Source organism: Colletotrichum siamense (genome assembly GCF_013390195.1).
Source record: "Colletotrichum siamense strain Cg363 chromosome Unknown KSG_Cg363_contig07, whole genome shotgun sequence".
Taxonomy (NCBI): domain Eukaryota; kingdom Fungi; phylum Ascomycota; class Sordariomycetes; order Glomerellales; family Glomerellaceae; genus Colletotrichum; species Colletotrichum siamense.
In genome coordinates, this window is record NW_023501020.1 from 4,778,257 (window position 1) to 4,796,237 (window position 17,981).

The following is a 17,981-nucleotide window of genomic DNA, read 5'->3' on the forward strand; positions in this document are numbered from 1 at the left end:
ATTGTGATGCGAAGCATGCAGTCGAATAACTCGCGGGGATTGAGAATGTGGCAAATGGATGATCGAAAAGCTGTCCGAGTAGCGGGTGCGGCAAAAAAGGAAATGGGAAAATACGATTGTCGGGGCAGCGTTGGGGCAAAGAGGGTGGCGTTCATCTGGGACTTTTGATTTTGGAACCAGACTTGGGCTGCCCTGAAGTCAGTGGAAAGCGTCGCCCAAGTTTCTGGAAAGTGCACACCACCGAGGAACCTGACTACCCTGAAGACGAAAGGTGGATAACCGGGAAGGAGTGTTCAGTGGTGGCTACCTTATGGTTTCGAAGTATCCGACAGAAGGCACTGTCTCGCGTGCTATTGCAACCTACGGGGCAGCCATTTCCCAGTGAGGCTCTGGATGAGAAGGAGAGATGTTGAAAGGCAGGAGTGACGTTGGGTTGAATGGAAAACTGAGAGAAAGAAGACTGCACCAATCGGAGAGGGAGCATCCGTCTGATGGCATTCCCGGAAAGCATGTCTCGCGACGCACAGGCAGCAGCCCCTTTAAGCAGCTACGCCAGCTCATGGGGCCAGTCTCTATCCAGGTGTCGAGCTTCTGCCCCTTTCCCGTGCTGCACAGATCATGCTGAACTTCAAATCAGATAGGTACTGAATTGCCCGCCGTTGACTTGTAGGCAAGGATTGCCTCGGCTTCAGATGGGAGGCAGCTCCACAATGATTCGTCTCAGAGGTGACCGCTATGGACCCAACCCGGGACCCAACCCGACACTGGACCCACTTTACCCGAGCCTTGAACGGCTCAAGGTATACACTAAGATGGAGCTGTGGGGCGTCGTGCACCGAATCGCGGCCGCCGGTCTGAGATTGCTGTTGCCGTCTCAGTAACACTCAAGGACCGCATTCTCAAAACCTTGTGTCTGCAGAGTCATAAGCCAATATCAATAAGAGTTATTCTCACCTAGCCGCCAACAGCGATTTAATCATTTATTCCGAGAGACTCATGCGCTGTCGATAGGAAGCTCATTGATAACGAAGCCGCACACGCAGGCACAGCAGGTAGCCAGATACCAGACCCGTCAATACCTATATGTATGAGTGCGCGGGCATTAACGGACACATACGACCATACCCATTGGAAAACTCGGGATCCCGTCCGCTCTCCCATAGATAAGCCAATGAGGGCTGGAGTAGTAGTCGGGTCGGTGACGACCGGCGAATGCCCGGTGTTGTATGTTGGTGATTCTTTTTTGCTGCCTTCACCATATAGTGAAGCCCGGTGTAGCCTGGCATCGTGACTGCGACAGACTGTCGTCATCCTATAAGACATAGGAAAATGTAGTTCGCTCGCACTCAGTGCTAAAAGCACTATAACGGCAGAATATAGAGGTGTTGCGCACACATAGATAGCAACCTGCTTTCCACCTCAGCCATCATTATTTTGCTGATAACAACTAGTCAAAATGAGTGATTTCTTTATAGCAGTCCAGACTCTTATCCAAAAGCTGGAATACAATCCGTGATTGAGGTCAACATTTAATTCAGAAGGCTCAAATGAGTTGCATCTGGGGAGGTATGTAGAGGACAGCGACTGTCTATTTTTAACGAATCAGAAGCCATTAACCGGCTTGTTGTCCTATGCATACGGTGATTAACATACGGCGACAAAAGCTCAGTCACATGTTGCCTCCTTGAATTAGAGAAGAAGGTGGATAGCAGTGAATGGCTCGTTAGCAGCGGGGAGGTGTTGCCCGTGGGCCCTCCAGACATCAAAAGTTTTAATTCGGAATATCAGATATGCAGGTTTTGTGGATAATCAGTGAGTTATTAAACACTGATGCGCATGCGACGTGATTCCCAAGGTAAAATTAGAACACAGCTGCTGTGTTAGGTTCGTTGCTCTGAAATTGCTTCGCCAGAAAGACGATGCATTTATAGGTAGCTGCTAAAGTACGTTCAAAGCTTGTGTCGTTGTACATAAATCATATACAGCCAAATAGGGTCAGCAGTCTAAGGAAAATTTCAACATCAAACATTTGCCTGAGAGTGTCATCAACGTTGCTATCGACAACCACAGCCGTTATGCTAACTAACAGAAGTAGCTAAAGCAACGCCCGAAGACATCGCTAGGGCACTTCCATACCAACATTGCTAAGGGTAACAACATACTTCATTATAACGCCTTTTGGAGTTATTGCAATTTCTATAAGTGGTATGCTATTCGTAAAGTCATGATGGCTCTGTGGCGGAGGGCAAGTGACGCCGGTAAACCAAGTGGCCACCGCCGTTCTCTTCACGTCCTGCTCAACAGTCCAAGATCACTCTACGCCCCCAGACGTTGTCAAGCGAAGAATGCCACAGCAGTTCAGGGCGTCACTGTTGAGGCAGATGGCTTGTAGAAACTCACTTGCTCAAATAAAGTAGCCGTTGAAATCCTTCCACAGATTGTATCGCTCGACATGCCACATCACAGTGGCGATGACGGGCAAGACTTCAATTAAAATCGCGCGCCGCCAACGTATAGTGCACCAGCCGTCCCGAAAGTCAGGCGCTAGAACAAAGACGGATGGCATAGTCTAGGCCTTCTCGGACCAGCTCTAGTCTGAGACACCTGCATGCCTTTCGCGCCACGTCCGCAGCACGAAAGAGGCCCCCATTCTTTCAAAACCACATGGGAGTCGCCAAAGACGGAAAGACGAGAGAACACTACCACCCTTGACGCAGTTTTGCGGCCGCGCAAAGGAACATCAGCTTTGGTTCATCAGGAGAGACCACAAGTGTGGCGACTTTCCCTGGACGTTTCCGTCAAACCCAAGCAACCGTGGGTTTAAAAAATGAAACTCATCCCACAGCTGCCGGCACACAGTTTATTTGCTCCCTCCTCCTTGCTTCCTGACGCAATCTGAAAGATGCGATTCTCGCTCGGTATTCTGTTGATGACTAGGGCTGCCAGGCTGACTGTTGCATCTCCTTTCACCGATGCTTTGGCCGCCGCCCCCGCCTGTGCTGTTCGTCAATCCGTCGTGGAAGGCAACGTGTAGCCGATATTTGTTAACGCCGCTGCAGGTCACATGTGCCATCACTGCCCTCCCGCAGTCTCCTTGCACGATCGAAAACACGACATGCCTGTGCACTAACCCAACATTCAACGATCTTGTAGGAGAGTGCGTCCAGAAGGGCTGCACAATCAAGGAAGCTCTCAGTATGTCTTCGGTTCTTGCGCGACGCTTTCGCCTCCATCCAGAGTATCAATCGCCTAATATTCTCTTGCAGCTGTTCAAAACCTGACGTGGTCAGCATGTGGGTTCCCTTCAACAGATAAGAGGCATACCGCAAGATACACGATAGGATGCCTAATAATATTACCCGTTATTTTCATGGCTATTCGCCTAGCTAGTTGGGTCTTCCGCTTGACGCCATAGGCGGCTGAAGACTCGACTGTCAGCCTGGCATTTGTATGTTGCATCACTTAAAACATCCTTTGGCCTCCCGATTTCTCATTCAATCAGATCCTATTCATACCCTTTCCCACATTGGTTCTCATTAGTAAGTTTATCAGTGGACAATCTTCATTGAAACTCAGGCTTACCTTTGCATCAGTGGTCTCCTACGGCCTCGGACGAGACATATGGGTTCTGCAACCCGAAGAGGTGACTATGTTTCTGAAGGTAGCTTCATCTCCCCCTTTCAATCATTGAAGAATCTGAGAAGTAATAATCAGTACGAGCAGCTTGTTTTCATCATACAATTCTTTTACATAATCGACCTCGCATTGATCAAAGCATCGATACTCTATCTTTATCTCCGAGTCTTCCACATGAGCTCTATTCGGACCGTCCTCTGGGGAACTCAAGTGTTCAACCTTATTCTATGCACTTTGTTTGTGTTGCTCAGTATTTTCCAGTGCCAACCCATACAACACTACTGGAACGGCTGGGATGGTGAGCATGCGGGTGAATGCCTCAGCCTACAGGATATTGTACTCACGCACGTCGCCATCAATGTCGGCTTGGACGTGTGGATGCTCATTCTTCCACTCACTCAGATATACAAACTCAAAATGCCGCTCAGGAGGAAAATTAGCGTGATGGCCATGTTCAGTGTTGGGATTTTGTAAGTCATTCGCATCTCTTCTTCCTAGATATGCCATCATTCTGACCATCCAAAGCCTCACTATTGTTAGCATCATTCGGATCAAGAGCCTGCTAGACTTTGCGAAAACACCCAACATTACTGGTGAGTACCCCTGTTCAGAATCTGTGTTCCACTGTGATAATAACAAATATCTCGACAGCTGAGTTACTCGGGGGTGTAATCTGGTCCCATATCGAGCTCTGCGTCGGAATTGCGGTCGCCTGCATGCCGGCAGCGAGACATCTGGCATGGAGGCTCTTCCCAAAGCTGCTGGAACTCAGTCGGCGCACTTTGTCAAAGTCCAGCAAGACAAAGCCTTCTGTGCATGTGGAGGAGCTTCAGCCTGTCGCTAAGGGTCGACGCTCACTGAAGTCCGACACTACGACGACCCTCCAGTCAAACACGACCACAATGGTTGACCCCAATACGCCAAATAGTGCACATTTCCCGTGAAAGCGTCCCTGCCGTAACATAGAAAGGTAGTGATAGGAAGAAAGAGGACACGCGGTTGAACAGTTACATAGCATCATTCAATATCCAATGCCAGAGTACACACTGTGCGACTTTCATAATTAATCGGGCTGAGGGCAAAATATATCTCAGAAGCACTATTTACTTCAGGTTGTGGTTGGTAATGCGTACCTTGGAGTCTAAGAACCCGATGACTCCTAATACTTACCACGGCCAACCTTGATCTGGTTCTTCGCCTGCGCGTCAGGAGCGAGATCCGCCTTCTCTACGGGAAAAGAATCCCAACGCACAGATCCCTGCACGCCCGTGCCCCTTCGGCGACTGGTCTAATTAACGCGAGAAGGACGGGCAGGTGTGGAAAGGAGGTCGCAGGCAAGAAGGATGTTACGGGGGTGGCCCCAGAAGCCCAGACTTCGCTCCGGTAGTCTTGCTAACGGCTTCGGCGTCCACAGTGTCTGGTAACAAGTGACCCACAGGGGTTCACGAATATGTCGATTCAGGCAACGGACATGGCGCATGCGCCTTCAAGCAACTCGCAAGCCCAGAGGGTCAGCGCAGTTGCGTAATAAATTGTCGTAGAACTCCTGTGGCTGAGTATCCGATGGAGAATTGATCCCCTTCTGCGAAAGCGAGGCTTAGCGAAGCAGCTTTGTTGAGGTGGAACGAGGAAAATTAAGGTAAAGCAAGGAGGCATTAGCGACATGATATCAGATTCTGGAGCAGGATATGGGCGAAGGGTAGTGGGAACCTGAAAACAGGGGAAAGCGCTTAGCTTCAGTCAATAACCCAGAGAGCTTCCGAGTTGCAATAGACGGACAGGCTTAGAAACCGCTCACTGAAAGAACTTTCCAATTCTCGACAACCTTTCTATAAGGCGTAGCCTAGTCAATCAGTCAGATGCGCGTTCTGCAACAGCCAATCCATCGATGAACTCAGACGACGCGGCAGCTCACAACAGGCGCCTCATGAGATGATAGAATCCATTTATATTCACACCAACCCCAAAACTATCTGTTTGCCGCAGGACTGTGTTGACGGAAAGTTGTTCGACAGGTTAACGGTCTTGCGACGATTGAATGACGTAGGAAAGTGCTCTGCTAACCGTCACATATTTCCCCTATAGAGTCACAATAGTCAAAAAGGTGCGGCCGCAGGTCTCGACCTGCCATATGAAAACATGGAAAAAGCAATTGAAGGGAAGAATGAGTTCCAGCAGGCTGCGCGGGCGGTTTTACGTGATTAATACCCAGACAATCCCAGGGCTCATGATGCGCTCACTCAAAGCCATCACTGTTGTAGGTGGGAGATTCTGTCCATCGCTACCTGTATGGGATGCATTCTATATGTCTGATAAACTCTTTTCCTGAATTAGCGTGTTCCATTGATAAAGTAATTTGTCCGGATTGTTACATGTGCTCAGGTATGCATTCGTAATGGATGTGGTTTTTGGAGAGACGTCTCTTGTCCCTTAGACATCACAGCCTGCCTCTCGCAGAACAGACTGGAATACTTCCAATCAAAACTTTCCAACTCACACAGCATATCAGCTCGTCCCTTGAAAGAGGTTTGTCTCAGGAACTCCTGATTTGGTTCCAAGTATGCTACTCATCAAAAGGTCAAAGTAGTTAGCATGCACGACGTCTGAATATTCTGGGTGCTTGAACTTGGGTCACAACCCTTCTGGGCTGCCCTTTGAATGCCTCGTACAAGACTCTAGCTCTATTAGCCGGGAGTGATCCGCAATCTGAGCTGTGAGGGTTTCCAAATTCATGCCAGCGTTGGACTGGCAGAATCAGTATATGTGGGGATCAATGTAACCATATTGGGAACAGCCGCTTGCCCATCCTTCCAGTATACTTTAAATACACCTAGACCTCAAGGGCTCTATATCAAGCGAACGCTATATAGGTATAAACTTAAGATCTGATTCTTAGGCGATACATACTTATATATCCAGAAGGCATATCTTTTGCTCTTTAACTACCTAGTACTGATATCATAGTTCTGATCTATGGCAGAACCTCTCCTCATCTGTGGTGATGTTGCAGATTAACGTTTCCCAGAAGTGTCCAACGATTCCGCCGAGCAAACCACCTGCGACTTCAGCTGCGCTTATGATACCTATGGACAAAAGTGCATGCGACTCGCCGGGAACCTTCCTCAGAGCAGTGTCGAAAACCTCCACATACACTGCGCCTCCTAGCAATCCGGAACACAAGGCAACCCCAAGCACTACCCAGCTATTACCGAGGAAGAAGATGGAGTCTGCCACCAACAACGCTACCGTCCAAGCCAACAGAATCAACACGACTCTGTGGCTTCCGAGACGAAGCGATATTGTTGATAGCCGCGCTGTCAAGTTTCCTACGTGGAGCGCAAGAGCAAGCGCAGAGGTCCACGACAGGAGTGAGGAAAACGAAGACCCATCAAGGGCGAGAGCTGATCCGGGAGAAACCAAGGCTTGTGCGACGGTGACTAGGAATAAAATCGGAACAGCCTGCCTCAAGAGAGCCAGCATTGCTCTCGAGTTGCGTTTGACTTTACTCAGACCTTTGTGCTGCACAGTTGGGACTGTGCCCATAAGCGATGTCCTCACATCATAGCCTCCCGCAGCTGCTTTGTCCATGCTCAGCTCCCCTTGACTGACAACGGGCGAGCTTTGCGGCAAGATCATGAAGTAGGCCAACACCATTATGACGACGAGGTGGTGTATGTATCGGGTGCCTTCCCGCAGTGTCATGCCCGCATAAGATGTCAACACTAAAGGCCAAGTCGCATTGGCTATATGACCGAGACTCGTGCCCACAGCCCAGGCGATAAGACCTATCCGCCCGTATTGTTGGATCAAATCCAAACAAAAGATTTCGGTTGCGCCTGAGGAGACAGCAGCCAAAACCGTTGTGAAGATGCGCACCGGAGGCAATACGTTCGGGGGAGTGGCAGACACGACGATCTTGATGATCAGCCACGTTGCGGTAATGAGAAGAAGGCAAATATTGCGTGGGATGCGTTCGATGACAAACGCAAGGAGAATCTTGGCAATGGCAGACGGGCAATTCTCGAGTAGAAGAACTACCGGTTGTGAGTACGGAATGATAAGATAGTTGGCCGCACAGCTGATCCGAAGGAGAACCGCATTCGAGACACCTGTGAAGATGTCAGTCAGCATCGTCAAGAATAACAAAATCCACCATAAGAACCAAGGAAGAACATACCTATCAACGCAAAAGCCAGAAATGTTCGCGAAACATATTGATTGAGGTCGGGCGTGTTGACGTTGCTCCGACTCATTCTTGAAGTCATCTTCGTATGTAGCAAGCTTGCCTAAACTAAGTGATGAGAAGAGGACACGAGAAAGAAACCAAGTCGTGAATGGGAGCAGTTTCTGAGGCCTGGAAAATGATTGTTAGAATGGTCAAGAGGCAGCCCTGTTCTGCCAAGGGCGGAGAAGTGGCCTAAGACGGCCAAACATTCTGTTTACCCACAGAAGGACAGCGGAGCACCAACAGAAGCGAAATGACGAGCAAGTCCCAACCTGTCCACCTAATCCCCGCAACAGGCGGCCGGGATGAGAACGTCAGAGCATTTAGTCACGGACTGCAAATCGCTACCTCAGTTGCAGGCGGGTCCAAAGTTGCCAAGCAACCTTTTCCCCGAGTACGACCTGGCTACAGGAACCGCGGGACGAGCCTGCCAGACGGGCTGCCGAACCCCAACTCAACTTTAGTCATTGCCTTTCATCACTTCCAAAGAGTATGTGTTTATCTCTCTATAAGTTCTGCAGCGGGTTGACCGCACACTACGGACACTCCAACACGGTACTTTGAGGATCGGCTTAGAATTCGTGCCCTGCCAACATTTCAAGCAGAACCTCATTTCTCTGATACATCTACTTTCTAAGAACACGCTTCGAAAAGCATCAGTGCTGGCCTATTTCATTTGGAGCAAACAGGGGTTAACTGGGTATCTAGCATACTGCACCTTTAGCCGACGGTGCGAGATGGCACTGCCAAAGATTGCGAGAAGGTCTAAGGCAGCGTTGCTTACTTTTGCCGGTCTGGCAAGTCTGATCTTTCTGGTAAGACATCGCGATGGCCGGAAGTGTGCCGGCAATCCCTTGTCGTCCCATTACCATCCGGTTTCTCCTGCCTGCGTACTGATATTGCCCATTTACAGCTCAACCAAGCACACAACGTCTGGCCAAGGGACCTTGATGATAGCTGGGACCTCCACGAGAAGCTCAAAGTGCTCAACATATCTACCTTTAGGGAGTCACCCAGTGGCCACCGACGTCTGCACTTGTTCATGCCCGCTGATGGGCCAAGCATAAACCTCTGTAAGGTCGTGCATTCTGCAGTGGCCCTAGGATACCCAATGCCTACCATTTTGAACTGGAACGGAGAGTTTAACAGACCAGATTGGCACTTTTCAGGCTCCCATATCGCAAAGCTTGAGTCCCTTCTCGTCGCTCTTGATGAGCTCTCTGAAGGAAGGCCTGACGCTGACAAGGACGTGGCGCTCCTGGTAGACGCCTATGACATATGGTTCCAACTGCCCCCTTCGGCCCTGCTAGAAAGGTTTCACAAAGCCAACTTGGAATCAGATGCGAGGGTTCGGCAACTATGGGCGGATTCCGGCTACGATCCGCAGTTCCCTGTCGCTCCGCCACAGCAAAACATCATCATCACCACCGCCAAGGACTGCCAACCAGGCGCGGAATCCGGATCTCGTCCCAACTATCCTTACTGGCCAGACTCGCCCCTACCGGACGACTTTTTCGGGAAAGACACCGACAAGATTGACTCCTACGCGGACTCTGCAAGGAGATATAGGAAGGTTCGACCGAGGTGTGTGAATAGCGGGATGATCATGGGCGAGGTAGGACCTCTCAGGGCCGCACTTCGAAAATGCAGAGAAAAGGTCAAGGCAGTATCGCAGAAAGGACGACAGCTGTGGAGCGACCAAGCCTTGATCGCAGAGGTCATTGGAGAACAAGAGATGTGGCGGGAGTGGGTTCGAGGCCTTTTGCTTTCCGATAATAATCGCACACTTGGCAACCTACGAGGCGAAGCCAGGGGACTTGTCAAGATTGGAAAGAAAGCTCTCGATGGAGAACGTTTCGAATTTGGCATCGGTCTCGACTACAACTTCAGCACGATGCCTCCCACCTGCTCTGCTGAGGAGCAAGGCACTTTTGTCAAATGGGCCGACAGAGGCGCTATCCGAGAGGCTTCGAAAGAGGCTGGGGTCCCAGAACCAGTCAGGGTCCCTCGCACACCGACAGGTCTTGGGGGCTCATCCAGCCCTCTCCCGGGAAATGGGCTATCATGGGCGGATGTGCCTTTGTACACTGACCTCTTCTTCGGAGATGCTCCGGTTGGGATCCACCACAACGCCTACATTTCCGGCATGAAAGCGTGGAGGCTGGAGAACTGGTGGAACTTGACATGGTTCTATCCCCATCTTCGAGACTTAATCACCATTCAACTCCAACAGCAGAACAACCCGAAGCAATTGGCACGAATTCCTATTGGGGCCATGAAGCAGACCGAAGTTGTTTACTGGGCCCCCCAGGACGACACAGGGGTGCGAACCATCAAAAACTTCAAATGGTCAAAGCACGGAGCAGAGGTAACGCCTTTGAGTTGGGGCGGCATTTGCCAAGTTGGTCAGGAAGAGTGGCATGGCCGCATTTACGGTGATGGAAGAGGGGCTGTACCATAATGAGACCATTGTTGGTGTCGTTAGAATCCGCTTTTTAGGCAAGACGCAAAAGGGCCTGTACCATTATGAACTTGCTGGCCGAGTGTTCCAGGATACGAGAATGCCCAGGATCCAACCAATCGTTAAGATTCCATGACCCATGCCGAGCATGCGGGGCTCAGGGTTATGGCCGAAGCCCGGCTTGGCCTTGTTGGCTCTCAAATACGCCGTTGGGTCGGTTAGTACCTTCGCTTGGGTTGTGGAGTTGGTGATTCTCAGTCCTTTTATCCGACCATACTCATCACTAACAAACCGGGCGCGAACGGGGGCGGGACGGGACGGGAAGAGACAGCCAGCCAAGCGTAGCCGCGAGGATCGCTTTGAGGGTTCAATCCAGTCGGAAGGAGTGCCGCCATCCCCACACCGTGTGTTTTTCAAAATTAGTGTGGCGTTCAAATAAACTTTAGTGGAGTTCCAGCCAGATCATGGGCTGCAAGCAGAATAACTGACCAGGATCGTCTGTGGATTATTCACGATCCTTACGTAAGACGTTTTGAACGTAGCGCGACGCTTCTGCCAGCACGAAGTCACGGATAGTGATGGTTGTGATCTAGTCACTCACTGATTTATCATGTGTGGGAGTAATGCGTACACTGCACTAAACAGTGATAGATTTCTAACTCCTCAGGCTGCCAGCTCGGTTGAACAGGTGGTCCTAGACATAACGTGCAACATGTTCGCAAGCGTTATCTTAAGTAGACATTCAACATCAAAACATAACAAACAAGCTGGTATTATGCATTGGAGATTGGCGTCAAATATAACAATAAACTCTGCAGCATTTAAGCTCTACTTCAACTAACATGTGTGTAATTTTTATCCTGCTCAATTCAGTTGCTGGAGAAGTAGGCTAGCACCCTATTTCGCGGTGCATGTCACTGAGTGTTAACGAATCTAATGATCCTTATGTTATGCTATGCAGAAGGGTGCGACGTATTGAAATAAATGCTAAAAATCAAGCAAGGTTAGGAGCTTTTCAAAAGTCAAGTCTGAAATCTTGTCCTGAGCGTTAGCAAATGTTTTCCAAATACCTAGCATTTCAGCTCGTTAGCTGATGCTGCACGATCCAGAGCACGTAGGTCTCTAAACTAAACCTTACGTGTATCTATACTTCACATAATTGCTGTTATAGGTGATCGTCTTCTTTTCCCGGTTCAGGACTTCTCGTCGAACTGGCCGTCAGCTCATCAGGCTTAGAGCCTTTGGTCTTGGAACCGTGGAAAACTGGGAAATCATCCGAGCATCTCCGCCTATGCCGCTCAACAACTTCTCCATGAGATGGTACCATCATTCATGTGCCAATTAGGAAGGACGTCAATGACCTTCGCTTCTTCAGGACTTTGAAGATGTATAGCGTTGGGAAATTCTATAAGTAGACACACTTCGCTGTTACCTTGGACCGGTTCCTCATCACTTTCATCAACACAATCAACTGCAGACAATTTCGAAGTCATCTATCACTTACACCATCTTTGATCATGCGTTTTTCTCTTACTACCATCCTTGGCTTCGCAGCCTCAGCATCTGCTTGCTACAGCGGAGGCGAGAACTGGGACAATGTCAAGGATAATGCTCTCCGTGCTATTGAGAATCAGTGTCGCCGCTGGGAAAACGTCTGGTTCACGGGCGGGGAAAATAAATACGGCTGCGAAAACATTGGCAGCAACAAGAGAATCAACATCCGCATGAGAAACGGAGACAATGGCGGCCCCAGTCGTCAGCTTGACTACAACACCTGCGTTCAACGAATTCAGAGCCAAGTCCATAACTGCAGATTCGGCGGGGAAGAGAACCAGGGTGCCTGGAGACCTCGGTATAGAACTCTCTCAAACGTTTTACACTTCAGAGATATTGAACTGACATGTTCCAGTGCCGACCCTAACACTGGCCCTTGCTAAGCGGGTCGACGCTCACCCAACCACGTCATCAGTTTGAGGAGGCAGAAAGATTACTGTCTTTTCCCAAATTGCATCAATCATTATAAGATCTGAGAATTGATGTACAAGACCGTTGCTGGTGGTGGTTTGCCTGTTTTCAGGACTCTGGACGCTTCGGAGATAGTTATCGTGCGCTTGAAGTGGCCTTCATACCTTTCTCAACACCAATTGACCCTACATACATCAATACACAGCTGTTTTGAATTGATATGTCTCTTGACTTTGTGCCTGTATTGTTTTATTGATATCTACCCTTGGAAAAGACCTAGAAGCCATGCCAGAGCCCGTTTACTTTTGCATGTTGGTGGCAACATAAACAAGCAGCCAGAAGAGGAAGAAGTAACAAAAGGTGATAATAGTCATGTGATAATGGTAATATTGCTGAAATGGTTGGTCAGCGGCCTCCACTCACTCTGATCAGCAAAAATACCCACCACAATGATCCACACAATGTGCTGTGCCTGTCCTGGCAAACTCCATATTATCCCTCCAACTTTAAACATGACCTAATTCGTAAAAGATTTAAGCGAGCTAGGCGTGAAATTCAGGGGCAGTCTTTTCTTGTCTGCAATGGAAATGATTCACCCGGTCCGAAGTCCGGCGTTGCGTGCTAGCCAGACCTAAGAACACTTAGCATGCATACGTGCATACAATTAGGCAGCGCCGGTTTGGGGTTCGATGATAAATCGCACATCCACCCCATGGTGGTGCCAAATTCATGAGACCTACCAGGCTTTGTACCTTTCCCGATACCGCGCAATGCCTCTGTTGTTCACGCTACCGAAGATGAACGATGGAATCAAACGCCAATCACGGGCCCACACCCGCGTTGGGCCCCAGTCGCCGACTCCGTCATCCACCCCCTCATTGCGAACCGATGACCATGAGAATCAAACGAGACAGTTTAGTGTCTATCAGAGAATTTCCCATAACCTTGTCGAGCCATTCATGGGCAAATGTCAAGGCGTCTGGGGTTGGGCGGCCACACGGGTTGTAGTGCCTGGTTTGATGGGACTCACGCTCGGAGTCGCCGCTGCAACATCCCTCATGATGTAGGATACACAGACACGTCATGTTGAACGTGTTGCTGACAAAGGTCCAGAGTTTTGCTTTACTATCTGGTCTTCGTCTGCAAGCCTGTAACCATGGGTGCCGTCTTGCCTCACGACTTCATCTCCAATAACGTAATCACGACTGATGGGAAGTCAATTGATGGCATTTCTAAATGGCTAGAAGACTTCACCCACTCGGTTGTGCCTCGGAACTGCCACTCTCACAACGACTACTGGAGACCTTACCCACTGTTCTCGGCCCTGGCGGCTGGTTGTGTGGGAGTGGAGGCAGACATTTGGCTCAGCGACGATGGGCTTGATCTTCTGGTAGGGCATGACCGTGGCTCCCTCTCGACTGAGCGAACCTTACAGAAGATGTATCTCGACCCACTCCTCAAGATTCTGGATCACCAAAATTCACAGGGATCTGTGACACAATTTCAGCAAGCTCGCGGCGTCTTTGACACCATCCCGAACACGTCGCTCATTCTGTTAATTGACGTCAAAACGAATGCTACCGAGACATGGCCAATCCTGGTCAAGCAGCTTGGTTCCCTCCGGAAAAAGCAGTATCTGACTCGATTTGAGCATATCGAGACCTCGCCCGGTTTTGTGACCAAGCAAGGTATTTGGCCTGGCCCAGTCACTGTTGTCGGCACGGGGCTTCTAGATCGATTCACTTTCTTGGATCCCAATCACAGAAGCTATGATGATTACGAGGCTTATCATGACACTTTTATTGATGCTCCATTGAGCACCCTTTTGCATGATAACACCTTCTGGAGGTATCCGCTTGGCGATCCTGCTCCCATCGGCCAGCCCGCGTCAAACTCTAGTCAGCTTTGGTGCGCCGATGACGCATACTACGCCTCGGCATCTTTCAAAACAGCGATTGGATCAGTTCGAACTGGCTTTTCGCAGGAGCAACTGCAGAGGGTCAGGGCCCATGTTCAGGTTTCGAGGCAAAGTGGGCTCAAGTCCAGGTACTGGGACATTCCAGACTGGCCAATCGGATATAGGGACTACATCTGGAAGGTGTTGACGGAGGAGAATGTTGACATGTTGAATGTGGACGACCTGGAGAGCGCTGCTAGGCGGGGCTGGACCCAAGGGTATCTGAGGGACGTGCTCTGGATGGCATTAGTGTCCACATACATCTTTGGTTGTGGCATCGCGATCTTGCTTTTGTTCACCCGCAGATCACAGAACGAATCAGGTACACAAACAATTCCCTAGACTTTGAACTTGAGCAATAGAGAAAGTCACGAAATGATTTAGCCAAAGCTCCTGTAATTGAAACTTGTGAATCACAATTTTCACACTTACAAATGCCCTCCATGTTCTAAGCTCCCTCAGCGTTCATTTTATAAGACGCCTCCAGGGGTTACTGTTAAAATTGTGCGGTTACATGGAACAAAAAAGCCATCAAGTTGGCTTGTCAGTTCAATCTTAGTCATTGTATGACGACGAACAAGGGGTTGGGTACGCGACTAGGCTCCCCACCGCCAGTACGGGCGATCAAACGGACTTGAATGAAAGCGAAGTGTGTAGTACGAGGATCTGTGTGAGGCTTTTACGCTCCAATGCACTTGAAGCTCGCCACCTAGTGTCTTGAGCTGCTTTTCTGAAGAAATGTCTTCTGTATTATATTGTTCGGCCCGAAAGTCGCACAGTCAGAAGCGCACGGCAAGCTCATCATCAACACACGTCGATCGGGTTCTTGCGCCCAGAGAACTCTCAACGAAGAAGGCTAAGACAAAGACAAGCATCTCTTTTTCCCAAAGGAGCTTTCAACCAAATCAGTCGAAATATTTATCACTGTTCCAAGCATTAGAGTATGTCTCGTCAAGATTGGTTCCGGGTCCTCGTCCAATCTAGCAGCTGCGATACGTTCTGTCGACGAGTGGATTATGTCACATAGGCTGCTGTAGATTCATCTTGGAAGCCTCTGCAGCCAGCCAGTAGTAACTAAGATACATACTTGCCGAGGAGACGAGTGAGGAAGGATTCATCCTGTCGATATCCCATCTTCGATCGCCTTCAGTACCGAGTCAACCAGTACAGTTGTCCCCACCGGTTTCATTTAAGACACTTCAAATTTCCAAGGCAGGTCTCTGCGAAGATGTCTGGACATGGGCGATGCCATCAGTACATTGCGGGACTTGTGTTTGCGGCGCCTTGGCTCTTGTTGATGTATCGTTGGTGTCTACAACGATTTCGCTGAAGTTCCTGTTTGTGCATGAATCCGAGTGTGTCTCCCCGACACATGCTCTGGTTAATCTGGCTATGGTGTTGGAATGATAGTCTCACAGTCACATTCACTCCCCCAAGCCGTGATAGAATCACCGGAGGAAATTACAGGGTTCATTTTCGCTTCGGCCGGTGTATCTGTGATGTTTTGCGCTTCACTTTACGCCTTGTTGTAGGTTATATGATCACTGATGGCCTAGGATGGCTTCGCGGACGATCTGTTATCGATCTCAACTATTGCAAGGATCGCAGGAATGAAAGTCATCACCCATAGCGAATTATGTATGTGTTAGTGAAACAGATGGCCACAATGATTGCGTTCACTTGCCTGCTTGGGACAATTTGCGAGCCATGAATCCACTGCCGCCACAAAGCCACTGCCGGAGCGGCCCCACCACGATCACCGTCTGGAGCGGGGCCTGAATGAATGTGGAAAACTGTCTATAAGTGCGTCGAATGGCCTCATCTCTGTGTCCCGAGAAGGTGGGTTTGTCTTCAAGTTTCAATCGAGGACGCTTTCAACCCGGGTCTGCGCTATTATTTTCTCACCTATCTCAGAGGACACAGCGAAAGCCTTGGTCGTCGACAAGCCTTCACCAACTCAAACGTGACGACTGACAGGCGCCTTTTCCCTCATAGACTAACGTCCTCGCGGACTTTGGACGTATACTATCCATTGAACCACAAGCTTGATTGCCGTCTTGTCCTTCCTCGGGTTTTGGGTTAGAACTCACCGTCGCTGCTGTAAATCCACCGACAGACATTTTTGTACACCACCCGCTCGTGAGCCGAGCCAGGCCGTTTCAGAACTGACAATCCCTCCTCAAACGAATCGTTAACTGGTTTTAGAGCTTCTTAACCCACGATATGATCGTTGCTGCTAAACATTAATCTCTATTTCTTGAAGATTCCAGTATTCACGGCTGATGCTAGTAGAACACATCAATGAGGCGCAATCCAGTTTCAAGAGTGATGACAATTAAGCCGCAAGGCACTTCAAAGCGCTAAAAGCAGCTTCTATCCTGTCCTTCAGACGCCTACTTTGAGGGATTTTAGGGGCCTATAGGTATTAATTACTAGATGCTTATGAATAGACGTAAGATTGCGTCTTATGAATGCGTTAGGGGCTAAGTGATTCAACTTATACCTCGTTTTCCTCTGCTATTATTATATATTCCTTTAACTATGTTATGTTTAGCTGAAGCTTAAACTATCATAATGATATATAACTCCCAGCTTCCTCATTATTGCGTTCTATATGTCTAGTGTGATATTAGTGCCCCCCTAACGCTTAATACAGACTAGGTTAAGGCTAGGATTTAGGCTAGAAAGAGGGTTCTTTAGAGCTATAAATAAGTGATATAAATAGGGAGGTATTAAGGCTAGTAAAGGGAAAATATATTAGATAATAATATATATTAGATTTTATATCTAAATAGACTAATTATAGGTATCTATAAGCCTACTAATAGGGAGGGGTTCTAAGACTTAACTATAGAGTTTAAATAATATATATAGCTAGAAGAAAGCCCCTAAAAGCTTCTTAGACCTAACTATTTAAATCTTTATAACTTATTATACTTAGCTAGAAGCCTTAGAAGCCTTAAGAAGCTTCTAAGACTTCTTAATTATAAAGTAGTCTTCTAGATAACTTAGCTTATTTAGTAAGAAGCCCCCTAAAGCTTCTTAGAAATTAAACTTAACTATAGATCTTAGATACCTTACTATAGTTAGCTATAAACTTTTAAGGTTTCTAAGATCTAATAGTAGAATTTAGATAACTTAACTTAATTAGCTAGAAGCTTTTAGGGGCTTCTAGAAACTTCTAAGACTTAACTATTAAAGCTAAATAACTTAACTAACTTAGCTAGAAGCTCTTAAAGGCTTTTATAATATAAGTAGAAACTAAATAAAGTAAAATCTACTTCTTTATAATACTCTCTTAAGGATTATTTAAGAGAGGAAACGCTTTAAATCTTATATATATACTTATCTATCTTTTTACTTAACTTTAAGTAGACCTTTAGGTTTATATATAACTTATTAAGCTTATAGCCTCTATAAAGCTTCTTACCCTTAAATATAACTAATTAGATAATTAAAGTAAACTATAAAATATTTTACTTTACTCTATATATTATATATAATAAGTATAATTAATAAATACTCTTTTATATCTCCCCTCTATTAAAAAAAAGGTATATAGATAGTAGTAAATAAATAGGAAACTAGAAAATAGTTTAGATCTAATATAAATTATTATAAGTAGTATATATAGCTCTAATAAAGAGATAAGAGAATAGCTAATATATATAGTATTTATAAAGTAGGAAAAGAAGATATAGAAGTAGCTTAGTAGTAAGAGTAAATAGATATAGCTA

The 17,981-nt window shown here is 47.8% G+C and overlaps 3 protein-coding genes across 3 annotated transcripts; all 3 read left to right on the forward strand.

Moving 5' to 3' along the window:
- Positions 1 to 4,053: 4,053 nt before the first annotated feature.
- CGCS363_v011615 (uncharacterized protein) lies at positions 4,054 to 4,580 on the forward strand (the record flags this gene model as incomplete). Its single annotated transcript, XM_036643464.1, has 3 exons — positions 4,054 to 4,106; positions 4,162 to 4,229; positions 4,288 to 4,580. 3 exons carry the CDS (start codon positions 4,054 to 4,056, stop codon positions 4,578 to 4,580), a joined length of 414 nt encoding a protein of 137 aa, XP_036492299.1.
- Positions 4,581 to 8,903: 4,323 nt separating this feature from the next.
- On the forward strand, positions 8,904 to 10,322 carry CGCS363_v011616 (uncharacterized protein; the record flags this gene model as incomplete). The annotated part of the gene is made up of 1 exon (XM_036643465.1): positions 8,904 to 10,322. The coding sequence occupies one exon, from the start codon at positions 8,904 to 8,906 to the stop codon at positions 10,320 to 10,322; it is 1,419 nt and encodes a 472-aa protein (XP_036492288.1).
- A 3,121-nt stretch (positions 10,323 to 13,443) lies between these two features.
- CGCS363_v011617 (Altered inheritance of mitochondria protein 6-like protein) lies at positions 13,444 to 14,586 on the forward strand (the record flags this gene model as incomplete). Its single annotated transcript, XM_036643466.1, has 1 exon — positions 13,444 to 14,586. The coding sequence occupies one exon, from the start codon at positions 13,444 to 13,446 to the stop codon at positions 14,584 to 14,586; it is 1,143 nt and encodes a 380-aa protein (XP_036492301.1).
- Between the last annotated feature and the right edge of the window lie 3,395 nt (positions 14,587 to 17,981).